We start from the raw sequence: 20,560 nt of genomic DNA, 5'->3' as shown, positions 1-20,560 counted from the left end.
GGTCGTTCAGTTAACTGCAAGTTTATGGCACTTTGTGTTGGATTCGTTCGTTCCTTTCCCCATGGAGTCTGCATGAGTGGAAATAAGCGAATACTAACGTGTATGAAGGTGGATTTGTGTCTTTATTACGCAAAGAAAAAAACGTGTTTGGTGAGCAAATTTAAGCAAATTAGATTTTCTGGCTGCGAATCAAAAATCTTTGCTCTCAAATCGAAAGACCAATAGAAACTTCTGCCTCAATCAGCAGCTTAAGCCCCGCCCACTACGTCCAATCTCAACTCTTTGCGTTTTGAGAAAGAAAGTTTTTTTGGATCTGCAGCCAGAAATTCTAGTTTCAAAAGCAAAAAGAACAAATAATTTACTTACAAACAAGAAATTTGCTCACAAACCATGTTTTTTTGTTTGAGTAATAAAGACACAAATCTACCTTCATACATGTGCACCATAGTGGACACAAAAAGGATGAATTTTCCATGAGCTATCACTGTATTTGTTGCACACATCATGTGGTCGGGTCCAACAGGATCTCGCTTTATTTCTGGTTCTCTCGCTCTTCTGAGCCGACTCCTTGACCTTCAGATTGGTTTCCATCATCATGTTGACCTCTACCTCGAGCACTTCTACTCATAGACGTCAAGCATCGATCAGAAATCAACACTACCGCTAAGTTACGTTACCCGAAGCTGCAGGATTAGATATCAAAACTACTGCTAAGTTACGTTACCCGAAGCTTCAGGATTAGAAATCAAAACTACTGCTAAGTTACGTTACCCGAAGCTTCAGGATCAGAAATCAAAACTACCGCTAAGTTACGTTACCCGAAGCTTCAGGATCAGAAATCAAAACTACCGCTAAGTTACGTTACCCGAAGCTTCAGGATCAGAAATTAAAACTAGTTCTAAGTTACGTTACCCGAAGCTTCAGGATCAGAAATTAAAACTAGTTCTAAGTTACGTTACCTGAAGCTTCAGGATCAGAAATCAAAACTTCTGCTAAGTTTCGTTACCCGAAGCTTCAGGTTTCAGGTAAACATGCATTTGGATGTTTAAACTGGGTAAAATGTCATCAACATCTTCTAGAAGTTATCACTCCATCATCACTCCTTCTCCCCCCCGGCATCGTACCGATGAGTCCGGCGTAGGCTCGGAGGCACAGCCCTGCTGAGTCTTTCAGACAGCCGCTGGGCGTCAGAGGAGATGGCTGGCAGTTATTGAGGAAATCAGCCAGCCTGGACCTGGCAACAACACAAACAACAACTCAACATCAAACACGGGAAGTGGGCAGGAAGATCTGGATGTGTGTGTCGGGGTGTGTTTGCGTGTTGAAAACATTTGGGGTTCGAGAGATGTCGGGATTTCAGTTAGAAAATGGCGATCTATACGAGACTTTATACGAGACTTTGTGATGTATTTGCATTGTTGAGGGCAAAAAACAACCTTTTTCTTTAAATGTACACTATTGTTATCTTCAGACATTAACATTACAGGATGGGAGAGCCAATCAAAACCATGAAGGCACACAAAAAATGATTGAGAGATCATATCGTTGAGATACAATTTGATATATATATATATATATATATATATATATATATATATATATATATATATATATATATATATATATATATAACCCTACTCTGTCAAAGATTAGGCTGCTCAATTTAGATTGTTATATCATAGTTAGCTCCTTTGGTCGAGCATTTGCCTGCAGCAATGCCTATTTAGCAGACACACACAATTTTTTCTGTAAATACAATCGTGATTAAATGCATTCAGTTGGCCGGATAATGTCATCATATGCTTTGACTAATATCAGCATATCAACAACGTGATCTTATTTTGCTGCCAAGCGTTAATTACTATAACAATTAGTCAGCATTATATGGTTAATAACTGACAATCACTTTTAAAAAGCACCCAATGACACCCCAATACTCCGTCTTTTGCACAACTTCACAGTTTGTCAACGGGTGAACTGGAAGTTTTAAACATTTGACATTTACAAAAATGTATTTATTCACAAACATAAACACATACTGGACTCTACGCAAGCATCGTGAGACAGCATTGCTCTCAACTCTGCAATAAATATGTAATCAAACCATCTAGAGATGCACCGATTGATCGTCTGACAATCCAAACGAGCCGCATTAGTCTCTTGAATTGGATTTTTTTTGGGAGGCGGTTACGTCTAAAACTTATGACACACGATAATAAAAAGTTAGTGAAATGTTTGCGCATGCCGCCAGTTATCGCTGAGAAAGAACATTGGAGTCAGCCAAGAAAATAGCAATCGGTGCTTCTCTGAAACGGCCTTTTACCGAAGCAGCGTCCGCCCGGTGCTTCGCTCCGGTCTCACCTGCAGAGGTCGTCCCGGCGGCAGAAGCTCTGCTGGTGGAGGCAGTTGGGCTGCAGAGCCTCGGCCTCCTGGTACGAGCAGGAGGGCACGATGGTTTTCCTCCTCCGCTCGCCGCACAGGGTGTTGGTGCACGGGCAGAACAGGACGCCCAGGCTGTACTCCTCGGGCACTCGCTCCAGGAAGCGCCGCAGGCCCCGGTGGCACTTGTGCTGGTTGCACCGGTTGGTCCCGGGCACCCGCTTGGTGCAGGCCAGGACGTACTCGGAGCGCAGGGAGCCGCACTTCTCGTACAGGCCGCAGTCCTGCGCCGCCTTCAGGCACTGGTTCTCGCCGTCCAGCTGCATGAAAGAGGACGCTGAAAGGGGGTCGAGGAAAGATCCGGGTTAGCCGAACGCAAAGCGCCAGCGTGTGCAGAAAGTTGTGAAGATTGACGTCTGGCACTTGCATTTTTTGTCAAACCAGAATATCTACGGTGCATTGCAGCAGAGGTAAAGGACTACATGCCACATGCAACGTTGAAGATGGAACTAAAAACTGTAAAAAAAACTACTCTTGCACAATGGATGCTCTTAGAAACATGCTGATGTGCTGATGCTCAGCGTTAGAGAGCAAACTAACAGCTGAGAACTTTGTTTTTATATAGCATCCCACTTTATTGATGATCCTCATCCTTCCTCCATAGCCTTCGCGCATCATGTACATGTGCACTGAACGTGAATCGTATTGAAACAGCATCATTTGGTGTTTGCAGAGTACGGGTTAATTCACCGTTTGCAGGTTGGGAACACACTAGTGAGGCCTTGTGAGTAGATTGAGGACGTATTTAAGGTGACAAGAGGTCTCCGAAGGCCTGCAGCTCTTTTGGGAACCTCACAAAGTTTTGGGGCAGAAATGACGACTTTAAGGAAAACTCATCAAATCTCCCAAATGAAAACGTGTTCAACCTGTAGGGTGTCTTTGCATGTGTCTATGGCCAGTAAAATGTGTGGCTTGCAGATAAAAGAAAAGGCAAAGAAAAGGGCCAAATGGTCACAGGAAGTGTGAAATGGCGGAGGAAAGGAAAAGTTAGTTTTTTTCTCGCATGCCAAAAATTGTTGTTGGAAGATGGACGTGTTTCAGCAGGTTGTGAGCAATCAGCTGAATAAATGAGACGTAGATGACACTGCACCAGGTGTGTAAAGCGTTTGTAAATGGGACGTTTTGATTTGTTTTGCTCTCGTTAAACGCAGCCACCATTTACCTCAACTCCAGACTTTCCCCTGTTCTCTTCATTCTACTTTTACGGCATCAGGCGGTGAGAAAAATGTTCTTGACGAATTCAAGGTAACGCAGGGCGAGTAAATTATATATAAGTGGTCATTTTGTACGAGAGGGGAGCACTTTTCTTTGTGTGTGACGGTGGAGGAAAGATCGGGACGTCGTAATAATCCTAAGAAGTCATCTCTGGAGTCTGTGAGTGTCAGCGTTCTGCTCTGTGGGAATAACTCCGATCCACTTCCAGAGATGGAAAGACTGACTGCGACACGTCTGAGGCTTAGTGACGATTTGAGCTGCGAGCAGCGCTTCCCTGGCGTACTGGTGCGACTCCTGTGTGACAGTGATGGACACCGACTCGTACTCATGACAAAGGCGCCATGAGTGACTCTGCGTGTGTGTGTGTGTGTGTCAGATTGTGTTTTACCAGCCACTAAGGAGGCCATGCGAGTATCCATTAGCGTGTCGTCATAGGGAGATATCTCCAGCTCGTCTTCCCCTGGAGAAAAAAAAAGGAACACACAAACAAACATTGGCAAACAATCGAGTGATCGCTTACGATGTGACCAGGAACACATGTGAGACCAACACAGTGCCAAAGAGACACAACATGACCGCCCTCAAGTGCACAGGAAGGATGTCATCAACGTAGACTGGAACGAGGTCGTGAAAATGATTTGAAAAGATGAATCAAACCAAAGTATTGCTATGTTATGATATATTTGTTGTGTTTATCATGACCACTGTAAGGCTGGTAGATTTAAAAAAAAAAAAAAAGTGGAAACGTCCAAAGGTTTGGTCACTTTTTGGAAAAGTTAGATGGACAAAATGGCCGCAAACCAGCTAAATCTCAGAGGCCCTAGTACTGTACTGTGGTGCACACCACAATAACTATTTAGTCCCAGAAGGGACAAAAGGTTTCTTGATAGAAATCCAAACCGGTCCAGAACTGTGTGAGAGAACCTGAGCCACAAATCAAACCTCTAAATACGTAAGTTAAACGTCTTTTAACCATTCAAGAATACTCAATATTAATTCACATCTTTGCATGTTTTTTTGTGCTATATCTTTGCGGTTATAGCAGCCGTTAAAATGTGATCGGTAAAGATAAAACAACCAACAAACAAACTTTTACTTTGTTCACAAACATGAAGAAACTCTGAAGGTCCAATGAGGCGAATGATAAAATATGATCGGGTATTGTCAAAGTCTGATTCATCTCTTTTGTCTCCTGTGTGACTCAAGAACAGGTAAAAAAAACTAAAAAACTCAACTTCATAAATCAGCATCAGCCTCATTAAAGCCAGAAAAGCTACCGTTGTGTTGTCAGTGTGTCAGACATCTCGCCTCCAAGGTCCCATTAAAGCGAATAGAAAAAGGCAAACAAGTATTTAGCGATCATTCAACCGCTGGAAAAGTACAAAAAAAAAAGTTTAAGTCGAGGAAGTGCGATAACATTTTCCTTCAAGATAACAAGATTATTCTGGTGGGTTTTGTGGTTGCACAAAGAGTCAAGATAACACTTTATGGTGGTACCAGGCAGCAAAACAGGAAAGAGATATCACAGCGGTGGATCACGGGCGTCAACATGAGTCATCCGCGACGACCTCAAGGTTCAAATCCCCCCGACGTTATATTGTGTCATACGTGTGAGTGATTGATAACGGATCGAACCCAGTAAAGGTTGCCTCTCCGGCACGCTGCGCCGTGTAATTTAGCCCGCGACATGTTTTATTCCATGTATAAATTAAGTTGTCACTGTATTTTCTGACGGTTCACTGCGTGGGATTGACGTTTTACTTCACAGAAGCTAATTAGAAGAGCTGCACTGCAGAGGGTCCCTGAAGTGCCGCCGCCGCTTCAAACGGCAGCTGCGGGTCTACGATGGATAACAGGACGTTATCGCGACACCTTTTGGGGTCTTTTTGTGTGTCATTTCATGCTGCAGCGATTTCCACAAAGGTTTAAAGAGCAAGAAACGTCTGCAGAGGGAACCAAAAGTCAACTTTTCATTTGTTTATAGCAGCTACTAAAAGTTTAGGTCACTTAGAAATGTCTTCAAAGAAAAGCACTGTTTTTGTCAATGAAGATAACATTAAAAGAATCAGGAATACACTCTCTACATTGTTAATGTGGTAAAAGACTATTCCAGGTGGAAACGTCTGGTTTTTAATGAAATATCTACATATAGGTGCATAGAGGCCCATTTCCAACAGCTGTCAGTGTTTTGATGGTACATTGTGTTTGTTTATCGCCTTAAAAGACTAATAAATGATTAGAAAACATTTGAAAACCCTTAAAAACCCTTTAAAAAAAAGTGATCCTTGAAAACCCTTGAAAATCTTAAACAATTCTTACAAAATCCTTGAAAATCCTTAAAAAACGTTAAACCTCCTTAAAAAAATCCCTAGGCGCCCCTTGAAAATCCTTGAAAGTCCTTGAAAACCCTTGTGCAGTGATGTCACACAGCTGAAAACAGCTCTGCTGGTGAGAGAAACTATAAAACTGTTCCTCCTTTGAGCTCGTTGAGGATCTGGAGCATCACATTTGTGGGTCCATTAAACTCTCAAAATGGCCCAAAAAAGAGAACTTTCATGTGAAAATCATGAGCCTGTTCTTGTTCTGAGAAATGAAGGATATTGCCAGGACTTGCCAAGAAACTAACAACTCTCTTTTCTTCAACACAAACAAGTGTCTTTGTTGAAATTCGCAACATCGACCAAAAGCTTGAGAAGATGTAGAAATGTCCTTAAAGTGGGAAGTTATTCATAAGCATTCCTGTGAGATCAGACAGAGACAGACACGAACAAAAAAAGGCAAAACTTTACCTACTTTGTTTTGTCACGTGAAGTCAAAGCCTTTTAGTTTTAGCTCGGCGATGCTAACGACCCCCCAGCTCCCGCTCTGCTTAACGCACATACACAAGAGTGGTATTGATCTTCTCAGCTCACTCTCCAATCGTTTAATATCGTTCTTGTTCATCTCATTACTGAAGGCGTCATGAAAACAACCCGTGTCACTCAAAGCTTTACGGCTCCTCCGCCGCTGGATTCTCACCACCAGTGGCCGGCGTGAGGATCGTGAGACCTCGATCATCACACAAAACACCCTCAAAAAAGTTCAAATTCAATCAGGAATGTAAAGTGTTTTTGTATGTAAATCCCATTCCACACTATATATTTATGGCAATGACACACTCGAGCGGCCCAGCAGCGTTAGGAGCTGAGGAGTGTGTAATTACACTAATGCTCCGCTGACTAATAGGCCACAGGGGAGCAGAGGCTGCTGGGTAGCGGCAGCTCGCTCACTGCCTCGGTTACTGTGTGTGTGTGTGTGTGTGTGTCCGGACCGCCCTTAGATACATACGGCTGGATTGGAATTATGATAAGTGTTATGTGTTCAGGTGAGGGTTATACACTCGTATTGAGAATGTCTGACCTGATTGTGACTCTGTTTTTGAGCAAGGCATCACAACACACTGCCAATTCTGAGCTGCCGTGATACTCAGGGCTGCTTTTGTGTAGTTGTCTGTCTTTGTGTGTTCGTCAGTACGCCTGTGCACATTGTTCTCTATGTCTTAATTGTATATAAATACATAATGTAATTATGTATAATTTCTATACAACGACAGGACGAGAACATGCTTCATGCACGGTGTGAGATGGGGACGTTTTGATTGCCTCTCGAGGGCTCTCACACTGCGACGCGAGAGCCAGCGGCGCATAGCTAGCAGCGCTAACGGCGTCAACGGCACAAACTGGGGCGAACAAAGCCAACAGTCTGGTTACCTGAGGGGCGACTGGAGGGCGGGGGTTTTAAGTTTGTTGCGAAGATGCAGCTGTAACTCCCACATGAGAGCCCTGCAGAGCCGTGTCCGCGAGCTAGCTGCTAGCTGCACGAACGCGCGCTAAAAGCACGCGTGGCTAGCTCGGCTATGTTAACAAAGCAAAGGGAAGCACAGTTAAACGAAGCCCGCAGTCTGGGTTGGGTGGGTTTTTAAGTTTTTGTGAAGAGGCAGCTGTAACTCCCACATCAGATCCGTGTACGCAAGCTAGCCGGTGCACAAACGCGCGCTAAAAGCATGCGTGGCTAGCCTGGCTACGTGAACAACGCAAAGGGGAAGCACAGTTAACGACACGTTCTGCTCACGTGGACATTCCTGCACTATATCTTCACAGAGAGAATAGCTTGCAGCTGCTGTATTGATATCTGGCCTTATTTTTGTTGTTTTTTTATGTTTAACAAATCTGATGAAAACAGCAAAACCAACAATAAACAGATTGATCCTTTTGACAGACATTGTGTCTGTTTCCAAAGACTGCTATGCAGCTCCATTGTTGTCCACACACACACACACACAGACACACACACACATGGTAGCTTATTTTGACTCCCACATAGATCGTAATGCTGTTCCCAAATTCTCACCAGAGCACAACATGTGGGTGAATCACTGTAAATATTCGCCAACTGATGCACAATTTAAACAAAGTTATTACTTCCTGAGCCCTTTTTGAATCAGAGGTTTCAGTCTGTGAGCCACAAACAGAGGAAGTCAAACAAGAATGAGCGACGGAGCGACACATTGTTGGTATTTTATATGGATCTTTTGACAATTAGACAAAAATTAAGAATAAACTCAGCGTATTATTAATTACAGGGTGTGTGACTTGCCCTTAAAAGCTGCACGGATACTGTTGTTGTTTACATCATGCTTGAGTTGTAATCGCTAAATGATGACTTCTTGCTGAAATGTGCTTGCACGCACCAAGAAGAGCGTCTGCATGTGTAGCCATGCTAGCTGCCACTTTCCTTTGAGTTGCAACGGCTAAATTATTAGCATTAATGACACATCCAGCAGACACAGAGCTAGCTGTTTAGCTCTTTTGGTGCTAACTGCTGTGCTACGTTCACCATTGATTATAGCAGTGGCCGGCTGTGGAAATGGTCACTCTGCCGGCTGTTTAGTTTAATATCTGATGGTGGCCATTGAGAAAATAAGCTAATAGGGAAAAAATATTTGAATTTGTGAAATAAAGCGCCACTGGATTATAGAAATATAACATATAACATATGGACTCACATGACTCTGTGTCTCTAGGCTACTCTCTATAGCGCCGCTTCACCGCTAAAAGCTAAACTATCCACACATTTGAGTTTGGCAGCGCTTCGCCTCGCTGCAGGCCGCACTTCCCCGCTGTGATAACTGGGCAAAGAATTGGCTTCACGACCTTGAACTGGACGAGCTGAAGGGCGGAAGACGGATGGATAGAGGAAGACTCCCCCCTTAGATATGTTCCCCTCCTCCCCCACATACTGACTGACCTGGCAGCAGGCGAACCCTCCAGTAGATGCGCAGGCACTGCTCCTCCTTGCGGTAGCCGCGCTGGCACTTGCAGGCCAGGAGGGCGGGGTTCTTGGCCAGCAGGGCGTCCTGCCTCTCCAGGCACTCGGCGGCCACTTGCTCCCCCAGCGGGGACACCGCCGCGTCGGCCGCGCACAGCTCCAAGCCCCGGTACAGCGCCTCGCACCGGGGGTCGGCCGAGCACACCCGGTGGGCCTCCACGCAATCGGTGGGGGACGAAGGGAAGGGCAAGCTGGACGACGAATACGACAACACACCTGAGGAGAGGACAAGAAGAGACGGGTTAGAAAGAGGAATGTCTAGCGAACCATGTCCTCGGCACACCACGGGAGAAATAATCTGTGCGTGAAGCTCGTTATCGACTATCTCGGGTGATCTGATCACATGGACAGCGATAAATATAAGGGTATCTTTTGTAATGTAAAAGCTAAAGTGTCCCCGACAAGGACCGGACAGACCAAATTTCTCCTTATTCCCAGCTCCAGGAGTTCTTAAATTGCGTTAGCTTCTTCGTCCACAGTGTCTGAACATTTTAAAAAGTCCCTCGAGAGATATAATGAGACATAACATCTAGATTTTGCCAAGATATGCCAAGTAATAGACCCAGCCTGTAATGTTCTGATTTCTTCCTTCAATGTCTGGCAGACAGACATAAGAAGTGCATTGGCAAGAATCTTTGTTTTACGTTTTCTTCTGCTAACATTAGACATTTACTCAGCTAACGGCCACGTTTAGCATTATGGAAATGTGTTAGCTATTAAGTTTAAATGGTAAGTGGCGTCGTATAGCGCCCTGTCATGCATCCATTTACACGCATTTATACACTGATGTCACAGCCTTCAGGAGAAAAATGGGGTTAAGGACACAAAGGTACGGGGATTAAACCGTTGACCTTCTGATTGAAAGCATGAATGTGCATTTAATTTAAGTGGCTCCTTGCTATCAACGCTAGTCCAACAGAGAGAAGAGCGTCTGGTGACAGAGCTGGGTGTAACAAGTCCCAACAAATATCCCTCAAATAAATCACTGACTCTCACGGTTTTCAGCAGACACGACCAAATTGTCCCGGCTAAAAATAATAATGCCTTCCCAACTTAATTTCGTCTCTATCCGTAACGCTCATTTCCTTCTGCTCCTCGTTGTAACCTTTGCTGCTTGTTTTACTCAGTCAGTCATGCTAATACAAACCAATATTATTCTCTATATCATACAAAGACAGAAAGACTGAGAAGGTAAAGGTAGAAGCGAACAATGCTGATACATTCCTAACCTTTGCGGCCACTGTTTCCGTCCTCGATCAAAAGGTCCTGAACGCTTCAGGTATTAATTCACGCTCTGATCGGACTTCATCCATTCTCAGAATTATATTTGCTCTGTTTTTTTTAATTCACCCTGCAAATGAGCCAGAGTTCGATTGAAGGCCGATAAAAAAAACAACCCTATCTGTTTCAAAAACGCTCTCTGTGGTCGTCGGCCCACATCGGAGTTGCCGAACGGCCAAACTAAACAGTTAGATTGAACCACTTTGTGTGTCTGAGCTGTGACGGCTCCCCAAACAGGTCAGGGAACACGGCGGCTACCAGACGTCACGCCGATGGTCACGGGCAAAGCACACAGGTCGGCTTTTCAAATGAGGGAACATCCCATTTTCTACCGTGTACACCTTTTCTGTTTTCCTTTTCTAGAAACCCTGAAGTGGAGGCTCCTCAGCCGCGGACGCCATTTCCCCCCCAGACACTTTTCATTTCCAGCAGCCGGCGGTTTGCACAGTGTGGAACTTTCTCCGAGAGGACCCGTTGTTTTGTGAAGTGTGTCTGCTTTTGATTTGCAAGAGGCTCCCCTGGTTAAAAATCCAATAGCTGATATATGCACCGAGAGAGGGGGGGGGGGGGAGGCGAAAAGAGAGTGCAGGGGAGTTTGTTTGAGGACAGCAGAAATGTCATACGGGGAGGAGAAAGAGGGGAACGGAGAGAGGGATGGGGAAATGGAGAGGTGTGGGCCGAAGGAGAGCGATTGAGGCGGAGGAGGAGAGCGAGTGTGACGCCGTGATGGGTTGGACACGCGCACAGCACAGCGTGAGGCGCAATCAGTGTGCGCCGCCGAAAATGATGTTCTTAGAAACACACGAGAATGTGCGACCACACACACACACACACTTGCAAAACATACAAACACACACAAGCGGACATGTGCGCGCGCATGACTGCCCCCGAGATGGACCCTTTTTATGTGTATGTCCTGCTGGGAGGGAGACTGGGAGGCAGAACCCATCATTACGACCAGAACACAATACCGCACAACCACAGGGGAGGGGGGCAAAGCAATCTGTCCAAGACACACACACACAGGCATACACACACTCATAGGCTTCCACACACACACACACACATCTCGGTGTCAGAATAAAGTGGCTGAGGGAGCATAAACAGCTTAACATTCAGTGCCGGATCAGTAGACAGTATGTAAATTGAATACTGAGTGTGCTGATGAAAGACTAACCACATACATAAAACATTGTTAGTCGAACAAACAGCCTTTGTGGAGCGCCGCCGCAACTCACCGTGTCCACACGGCCGACGCCACCTCTCTCTGACCGGAGGTCGTCCGGTCTCACGCCGCCGTCAAACTTTCACAAATGTTATTCATCGTTTTTATTCCCTCTGCATATCCTCGCTTCCTCTCAGTCATCCAGGTAGCACCATGACAGTTCAGAGGAAGACAATGCAATGAATTCCCTCGACGGGTTTGAATAAAGAAAATCCGATTGGAGTCCATCTGGCGTCGCATAGTAGAACAAAAACATTAGCATTCAGATCAGTTGCTAAGCCGAGGCAACAGATTAATTAACTCTGTGAACGGACTGCGAACTAAACTGAACGCTGATGCTATTTTTAAATGCCGCTCTTCCAAACGCCAGAATGCATCTGGCATTCAGAATAAAAGTGTGGAATCAAAATTCTGTAAAAATCAGCCAGTTAAATCATCAATCTAGTGAAAAGCTACGACAAGGAACGCTCATCTGCGAGTTGAATTTGGCGCCCCCTGTGGACGGAGAGCCCACTGCATCATGGTGCATCTGAAAGCAGAAGGTCGGGTACATTGGATCCATTGAACTTCCTGCCGAACTGGATGTCCAGGTCGTCCTGGACCACGAGAGAGATCCTCACGATCTCCAACTTGTTTTGTTGCCGAGACCCAAAGCCAAAGATCTCGGTCCAAGCTTTCCACCGCCGCAACACAAGGAGTTTCTGCCAAACCTGAATTGTTTCGTCTAGAAAATCTTCTCATAGATGGATTTGTTTGCTTATGGAGATCATCGACGCTTCAATATGACATTGAGACTGTTTCACAACCAGTTTATTTCACTGGAGGAGCGGGCGACAGAGGCCTGGTCAGAGCAACTCTTATTTAGTCCACATCTCCAGAGTTGTTCCATTTCAAACTCGTAGTCTTCAGACGCGGCTGAAGCTGACTCAAGGACGACTTATGTGATGTCACAAAGGCCTCTGTGGAGGCAGTAATGGCTTTATACAACTTCCATCACGCAGGGAAACCGACTGTGACATGGAGCATTGTGGACGTTGCCTTCACTAGAAGGAAAACCAGCTTTTAAAGAAAGCAGTGACAGCATGAAAACCATTGTGCAAAAATTCCCCTTTAATTGTGAAAGGAATAGTTTTAGGAAACTTATACGCTTCAGAACCTCTCACTTCACCTCTACGCAGACGACTCGCCGATATACTTGTTGGATTCAAACACTCAAAATCAGAATTCATTGTTCTGTCTAAATCTGCCTCTTTGAAAGTGTCCTTATCTGGTGAGTATGAACGGAGTTGACTCAGATTGGAGCTTTGAACCACAGACAATTAAAATCTCCAGATTTAAACCAACGTTCTCACACTCTGACCTGGAAGGAAGTCTCTCCCGTGGTCGTCCTCTTGAGACGAGACTCCAGTAACTCCCAATCGACCCTCACTGGTTTCACCAGTCTCGTCTTCTCTCACTGGGCTTCCTGTTTGATTTAAAGTTAATTTTTCTGATCACTTTGAGAGCACGTCTGTCTCTGTTGACCCCTCCTCACATGCATGAGCCCGTCTGCAGCTTTATATCCTCAGGTGGGGAACTTCTGGCTCTTCCAAAGTCGAGGCTTAAATCTAGAGATTACTGTGCTCTCGCCATCCGGACCCCTCGGCTTTGGATCGACCCGCCTGAGGAGAGAAGGCCTTCAGAAGCAGTGACCTCCTTTAAATCACCCATTTTTATACTTGCTTTTATGTGAAGTCGTCTTTTTTTTATTGCTTTTTCCTTTTTATTTATTTTTATTAACGTGTCTTTTATTGATTTTATTCATCGTACAGTTTTATCTTTGGCTCTTCTACACCATGTTGTGTCCTTTGTCTTTTCATTTTATCTTGCTTTCTGTTGATATCTTGACTTGTATTTCTGCTTTTAAATCAAGTTATCATCATCATCATCATCACAATATCCGTATCCTATACTGCAAATACAAAGCTACAGCCAGTAGCTGGTTAGCTTAGCTTAGCACAAATAGTAGAAACAGTAGGAAAAAAGCTGGCCTGGCTCTGTCCAAAGATAACACAAACTCTTGTAACAGTGAAGGATCACATACGATTATTAATTTCAAACAGAGATGAGAAGATAGAAAACATTACAAGCAAAGCTGACATCCCGTTATTAATTATTCATACCATCATATGGCACTTTGACATTTATATTTCTATATTGTGACACTAATCAAAACAGCTTTACGCTACGCAGATGAGTGAATCCAGCAGACCGCTCAGCTCCAGACAGACGAACACCACGTCACACTGTCTGCTGGCCTTTACCGAGCTTTCTCCTAGATTATACAGACGCAAGTACAGGAAACATAAGGACACTGCAAAAAAAAAACCAACTATATAACACAATGTGTGAAGCACTCACTATAAATGTCACTGTCATTTGAAGGAGGTTTTACATTCTCCTCAATCCCAACGCTGGCGAAGTAAAAAGCAAAGTAATGCTACAGCGACACACACAGTGCTAACGAGAGCCAGACACAACTTTAGTTGCCATACCACTCTGCCTTTTTTGGCATGGTTTACACACACACACACACACACACACACACACACACACACACACACACTGCAACAAGGGAAGTCCGACTGAAAGGAATAAGGTAGCCAGTGTTGTTGTTGCCTAGTAATTGTAGTCGCCGGCCCCTTCAGGAGCCTCAGAAGAGGCGTTCCCACAGGAAGTCCAAGCCACAGTGTGTTAGGTTGCCAAGCCGGACCGGAAAGAGGGCCAAGCGGGGAAATTGTTTAGCTCAACTTAACTTTGGCAGCGGCGCTTTTTTTTCTTCTTCCTCCCAGACTCTCAAATGTTCAGTCGGAGAGAGAAAATGACCTTCGCTGGAAAAAGAACTATAACAATGACGAATAAATCGACGTGCCACCATTTTGATATAATTTCCTAAACACAGCATCAGTGGAGTCGCAGAAGGGAAGATAATAAAAAAAAAGGGTCGTTGCCGCCGTGTCTGCGGGCGGCGAGCGGCGCCCGCCGTCAGTGCTGCTGGAGTTTATCACTGTTTTCCCACTGAAGACAATGAGCATACAGTACGCCATCTGCCGCACGCCAGCAACTGTGCAAGGACACACCAGAGTCTGGAGAGCCGCTTCCAGGAAGACCGGCGCTCAAACCGAGCGGCCCCGTTTGTTTCAGCGAAGCGCTTCCTAACAGGCGCTGCAGGTCTTTAGCTAACGTCTGTGCAGCTGCTCCGTTAGCCGGTTTTAAGGACAGATTTTTGCAACAGAAACTCTCGGAGTCCAAATTTACTAATTAATACAAGATCAAAAAGGTATTTGGAAGATTTGGAGAGTTTCTGTTGCGAACTGTTTTAAAACCGGCTAACGGAGCAGCTGCACACACGTTAGCTCAGGACCTGGAGCGCCTGTTAGGAAGCGCTCGCTAAAACAAGCGGGGCCATTTGGTTTGAACGCCGGTCGAAAATGTGCTTAGTATTTTGTCTGATAATAGTAGTGAGCAGTGCATGCTGGGCCGTGGATTTTCTACCCATGCCTTCAGTACCCTGCTGATAAGATGAAGCCCGTCAGCTTGACTCTGTCTGGACCGGCTGCTGCTTTTTTTTACGGACATCTCTGAGCCCCAAAGCAATAGGTTTCATTTGCAATCAGTTCCTCGTGGTGATTAAATAATATAATACTCGGAGGCTCGCCATTGATTAAAGGACAAATGTTCAGAACGGATTCACAGGAGACGGACGCTAAAGTGTGGAGTTTGATTGTCTTACGACGAGAGAGAGAGAGGCTTGGTGTGTTTCTCAACTCGTCTTATATCTGACCAAACCTCCTTCATTCATATTTTAAATTTTAACAAAAAACTAAGCACATTGTTTGTCAAGATCAAAAGCTTAAAAAAAGCTCTAAATGTATGGCTCGTTTGCATTTCTTCGCATTAAAATCTGGCCCTATAGATGTAGTCATAGAAAAGCCTCGCCCTGTGGCGATGACGCGCACGGTGGAGGTCAACACACCTTCACCTTCACCACATTTGATGCCGGTAACGTGGCGCCGGCTCCTCGCCGCCTTTCACAGTGCAGGTCACAAAACCGTTGGATTTAATGTGAAACCCGCTGGATTCGTTTCCGGCACAAAGCGCGCCGCCGCGCAGCTAATCCACGAAAGTGATCCCACTTCTATTATCACAACTGCGCCGTCTCGGTCAGACAGAATAAACACTCGGGTTGTTATCAGCTCTCATCCGCCTCTCTCTGTTCACACATCTCCCTCTTTCTAGATTTGCCTCAGAAAAAAGCAGAGGAAACAGGGAAAAGAAGTGTTTCTGTGGGTGAAAGCACTCCCGCCACTGTGATGGAGTGGAAGTGATGCGTTTCGCATCGCGGGTTTGCTTGGAACAAAGAGAGGAGTTACTGGTCGGGTGGAACGAGTAGTGATGGCAACCACAGCCGGATGAACAGACACACGCACACACACAAAAAAAAGACAGGCATTTATTAAACACCAAATTTAAATTGACATCAAAGAAATAAGAGACCTCAGTGTTTTGTAACACAGATCTCTACACGGACTGCAGCGAGCATCAAGGAGGCGAAGTGGAGACATAATCCAGGGGATTCGAACTAAAACGCTGCGTCAGTTTCAGATGAATGGAGTCAACGTTTTGGGGACTGTGTGGTAATCGGCGGGTGAACAGGAAGCCGGATGAATTATTCACGAGCACTTTACTTACTGTAAAGCTGAAGCAGAGCTTTAGAGAGCAAAACGTGCAACGTCCAGTTGCTTTTGAATTAATGTGATGTGTAATGTGACGCTTGAACTCTCGCCCTCTGGCAATGTGTATGATCTGGACGCATCTTCCAAAACAAGTAGAGGGTCAGCATTTAACCTCTCCTACTGGACACCAATCAAAACACTCAAAAAGCCAACTACTAGCTTCTTGGCGGGCAGAATTTGACCCTGAACTATATTTCAAAGCCCTTGGAAATGTTAGAAGACTCAGATGTTGGGACTGTTTTTTAAAAGTAGGCAAGTAAAATTTGTCATGACACCATATACACAGCTATAGTCCATCTTACCTGCTATTTGATTAAACTACCTTAGCGTTGAAAAGGGACAGTCTTTGGTGAGGTGGAGTCGATTACTACTGCCAAGAGCCTCATAACATCATGTAAACAGATAGGAAAGAAATGGATCCCAGCTTAAGTTTTCATGGAAATAAATTGGTTACTCTGGTTTATTTAATGCCAACAAGAGAAGTTTGAGTTTACCAGGAAACTGCTAAACATGTCTGACTTAATCTTTCATTGTTCTTTTGTTATGGCGATTTTTACCTTAAGAGACATTCAATGTATCGTTTTGAATTTAATTTACTTTCTAAAATGTTTATCTAATCCAACCCAAACTAGGATCTTAGAACCAATTAGTTCTGTTGCCTGAACCCTACCGCTGTGTTGGCTTTCCTAGAAGAACACATATCGTGAGATACCGCACAAACTATTGCAGAAGTGACAGCCCTGATACTCAAAGCTTATCTCTCGCTAATGAGACCTTTGAGCCATCTCGTGATTTACGTAGAAACCCAGAGAACAAGCGGAAATCAGCCTCGACAATCAGCCTTGGACGCTCCAACGGTGACGCCAAAGCGAAGCAGGTTTTATTCCCGGCTGACGGCCGAGGTCTGAAGGACTCTCACTGGAGAGACGGACGGCGGCGGAAGAAAAGAAAGACTTCATGTTCGCAGCCTGTGATTAGAGGACATATCAGAGCTGCTGCATGGACTTTGGCTCCTCCACTCTGTGCTCCTGTAGAAAAAGCTTAAGTTGAGAGCCAATAATTGGAGTCAGAGTGACCTTTTAACAGAGCAAGAACTCCCTCATATTGGTCAAATTAGTTCTGCAGCACCAGGGTAGGTCAACCAATTTAATAATAATAAATAATAAAAAAAACAGAACGACTGTGTGTGAGCAAGAGCATGTGGAGCAGTTTCGCTATGAGCTGAGCTTTGGCTCCACTTGATGCCAGAAAAGCCGGAGCGCTCTCCCTCCTTTCAAGATGAACCAGAATCATTTGTGCAAAAGTTAGCGTGTCACCTGCAAATTTCTAATCACATTTCACAGACACTCCGAGTCTCTGAACCGCTAAGCCTCCGCAGCCGCTCGTTCTCTCTCTTCCTTGTTTATAATAATAAATGAAAAACGGAGGAAAGAGAGAAGCTGTAATTAGCGTAATTGTGATCAAAGAGCAAAATAACGGATAACGTCTGAACGGTTGCAAAGGTCTCCGACAGTGATGAATGCCTCCCCCATTTTTCTTTTCCGTTTGGCAAAAAGGAGCCCTGCCGTGTCGCGGTGTCCTACTGGAGCTGCTACATCCAGCCTCTGTGTTTCTGCAAAGTGGCACTGGATTTTCACGAGAAAAAATGAGTAATTTGAGGCCTATATAGGATAACTGTAGGGGGGATTGGGATGCATTAAGACACATACGAAACCCTACACTGGAGACACAGCGGGGTGCAAGCTGTCGCCTTTGAAGCACCGAAAAAACACCTAAAGCCTTCATCAATGCTGTTTGACTATGTGCTGGTAGCTACAGGAACGTGACCAGGTCAGTTTAGGTTAGCTGGTGAGGCTATGTGCTGCTAGCTACAGGAACGTGACCGGGTCAGTTTAGCTTAGCTAGTGAGGCTATGTGCTGGTAGCTACAGGAACGTGACCAGGTCAGTTTAGGTTAGCTAGTGATGCTATGTGCTGGTAGCTACAGGAACGTGACCGGGTCAGTTTAGGTTAGCTAGTGAGGCTATGTGCTGGTAGCTACAGGAACGTGACCGGGTCAGTTTAGGTTAGCTAGTGATGCTATGTTCTGGTAGCTACAGGAACGTGACGGAGCCAGTTTAGGTTAGCTAGTGAGGCTATGTGCTGCTAACTACAGGAATATGACCGGGTCAGTTTAGGTTAGCTAGTGAGGCTATGTGCTGGTAGCTACAGGAATATGACCGGGTCAGTTTAGGTTAGCTAGTGATGCTATGTGCTGCTAACTACAGGAATATGACCGGGTCAGTTTAGGTTAGCTTGTGAGGCTATGTGCTGCTAACTACAGGAACATAACCAGGTCAGTTTACGTTAGCTAGTGAAGCTATGTGCTGCTAACTACAGGAACGTGACCGGGTCAGTTTAGGTTAGCTAGTGAGGCTATGTGCTGGTAACTTTGGGTAGCGTAGCTGCGCCCCTTTTCTGTCGCGAATTGTTGCGAAAAAGCGAGTAAAATCAGACGATGTGAATATTCGCAACTGTTTTGGTGTGAACGCGGCATTAGTCTCGACACACTTGATCCCGGTCAAGGTGTTTTCCACTTAAACACTTGGTTATGCCATGTCACACAGGAATAGAGGAATTAGAAAACGTGACTGCAGTGTTTTCTTAGCATTTTATCCCCCCGCCCCGCGCCGAGCCAACAGAGAGGGCAGCCTGTCGGAAAAAAAAAGACTAACTGGGGATTGTCGGGCTCAGCCACAGATCTGAAGCCAGTCTCTGACACATCTGTCATCATGATAGCAGATGGGCCTGAGGTCATGCCGCAGCTGACCTGGGATCAGCCCTGGCTCCGACCACGCAGAGCAGCGGTACCTTCAGGGACCGCCGACTCCAGTCTGACACGGAGTGTGAGTAAGGACACACCGACACACACACGCATACGACACTCAATCTAAAGCCTTTCGCATACTTGACAAACACACACACACACACACACACACACACACACACACACACACACGGACAGCCATGCAAGCAGAAGCCAACACACCATCTGTCGCCGCTGTGTTTGAGTTCCAAATCCCAGTTATCAACAAAACACACAGAAGACCTCCAAACTAACCCTCTTGGATACACCATTCCCTTTGAGAACACACACACACACACACACACACACACACACACACACACACACACACACACACTCACACACTCAGATCAGATAGAACCAGGTGGATGGAGGCCAGGTGAGTTGCTCATTTTTCATTAAACATGACAGAAGAAGGAAGATGGACTTCCTCACTTCTTTCACCAAGTTCACCAACTTCTAATCCTCTCTCTCTTTTTCCCCTCCTCCCATCTCTCTCTTTCTTATCATTCAATAAGCTTTCATCACATACTGACAAAGGACAATCAATTACAGAAAATATAAATGTGATAATTGCATTGCACATTTTGCAATAAAATGAAATACAGCAAAAATGATAAATACATCACTTTAAGACTTTAATAAAATACAACCTGACTATAGTCCTAATTACCTTATCGTCTCTAATATGGCTCCATGCTGTGCGGGTGAATCTATAAATGATAGTTCATCACATGCTGTCTCTGCCGCTAAGCTAGTTTTCAGAATTGCTTTTTTTTCCTGACAGCTTCCTACGTCGGAGCAAACAGAGGAGGAAACATGGGACCATTAGAACAGATTCTCTCCTCTGGGTTTCCAATCCTCACGATAACGACCTGTTCCCATCCGAAGTTTATGAGCGCCGAGTCTCTGCATTTGGAATATGCATCTGTTTTTTTTTTTAGCGCTGACAAGTGTGCTGTTCTCTTTTTCAATAACTTATGATGTTCCACTCCCGTGATGGATCTTACTTAATTTCGCCAATATTCAACATGTCTGCTTTTATTTACCTCGTTAATTGTGTGAAGATCTGCCGAGAGAAGCCGATGCAGAAGTGTCTTAAAACTTGTATTCTCTCTTCTGACCACTAGGGGGCGACTCCTCTGGTTGTATAGAAGTCTATGCTTCATGTGTAGAAACTGCATTCTCTCTCCTGATTACCTGGGGCGACTCATCTGGTTGTATAGAAGTCTATGCTTCATGTGTTAAAGCTGCATTCTCTCTCCTGACCACCAGGGGGTGACTCCTCTTGTTGTATAGAAGTCTATGCTTCATGTGTTAAAGCTGCATTCTCTCTCCTGACCACCAGGGGGCGACTCCTCTGGTTGTATAGAAGTCTATGCTTCATGTGTTAAAGCTGCATTCTCTCTTCTGA

At 45.0% G+C, this 20,560-nt stretch overlaps 1 protein-coding gene across 1 annotated transcript in view; it reads right to left on the bottom strand.

Moving 5' to 3' along the window:
- The window catches only part of LOC137794621 (GDNF family receptor alpha-4-like), a 39,868-nt gene that overhangs the window by 12,754 nt on the left and 6,554 nt on the right, over positions 1 to 20,560 (bottom strand). The window contains exons 2-5 of the mRNA XM_068591532.1: positions 8,941 to 9,237; positions 4,043 to 4,114; positions 2,362 to 2,716; positions 1,125 to 1,234 (exon numbers count right to left, since the gene is read on the bottom strand). Of these exons, the coding sequence (XP_068447633.1) occupies positions 1,125 to 1,234; positions 2,362 to 2,716; positions 4,043 to 4,114; positions 8,941 to 9,237 (834 nt within the window). The remainder of the gene's footprint in view (positions 1 to 1,124; positions 1,235 to 2,361; positions 2,717 to 4,042; positions 4,115 to 8,940; positions 9,238 to 20,560) is intronic.

The sequence above is a fragment of the Clinocottus analis genome, unplaced genomic scaffold (assembly GCF_023055335.1).
Source record: "Clinocottus analis isolate CAN_PGR_092001 unplaced genomic scaffold, fCliAna1.0.p SCAF_10, whole genome shotgun sequence".
NCBI lineage: Eukaryota > Metazoa > Chordata > Actinopteri > Perciformes > Cottidae > Clinocottus > Clinocottus analis.
The sequence above is the reverse complement of the archived record's forward strand: the minus strand, read 5'-3'. Positions and strand labels throughout refer to the sequence as shown.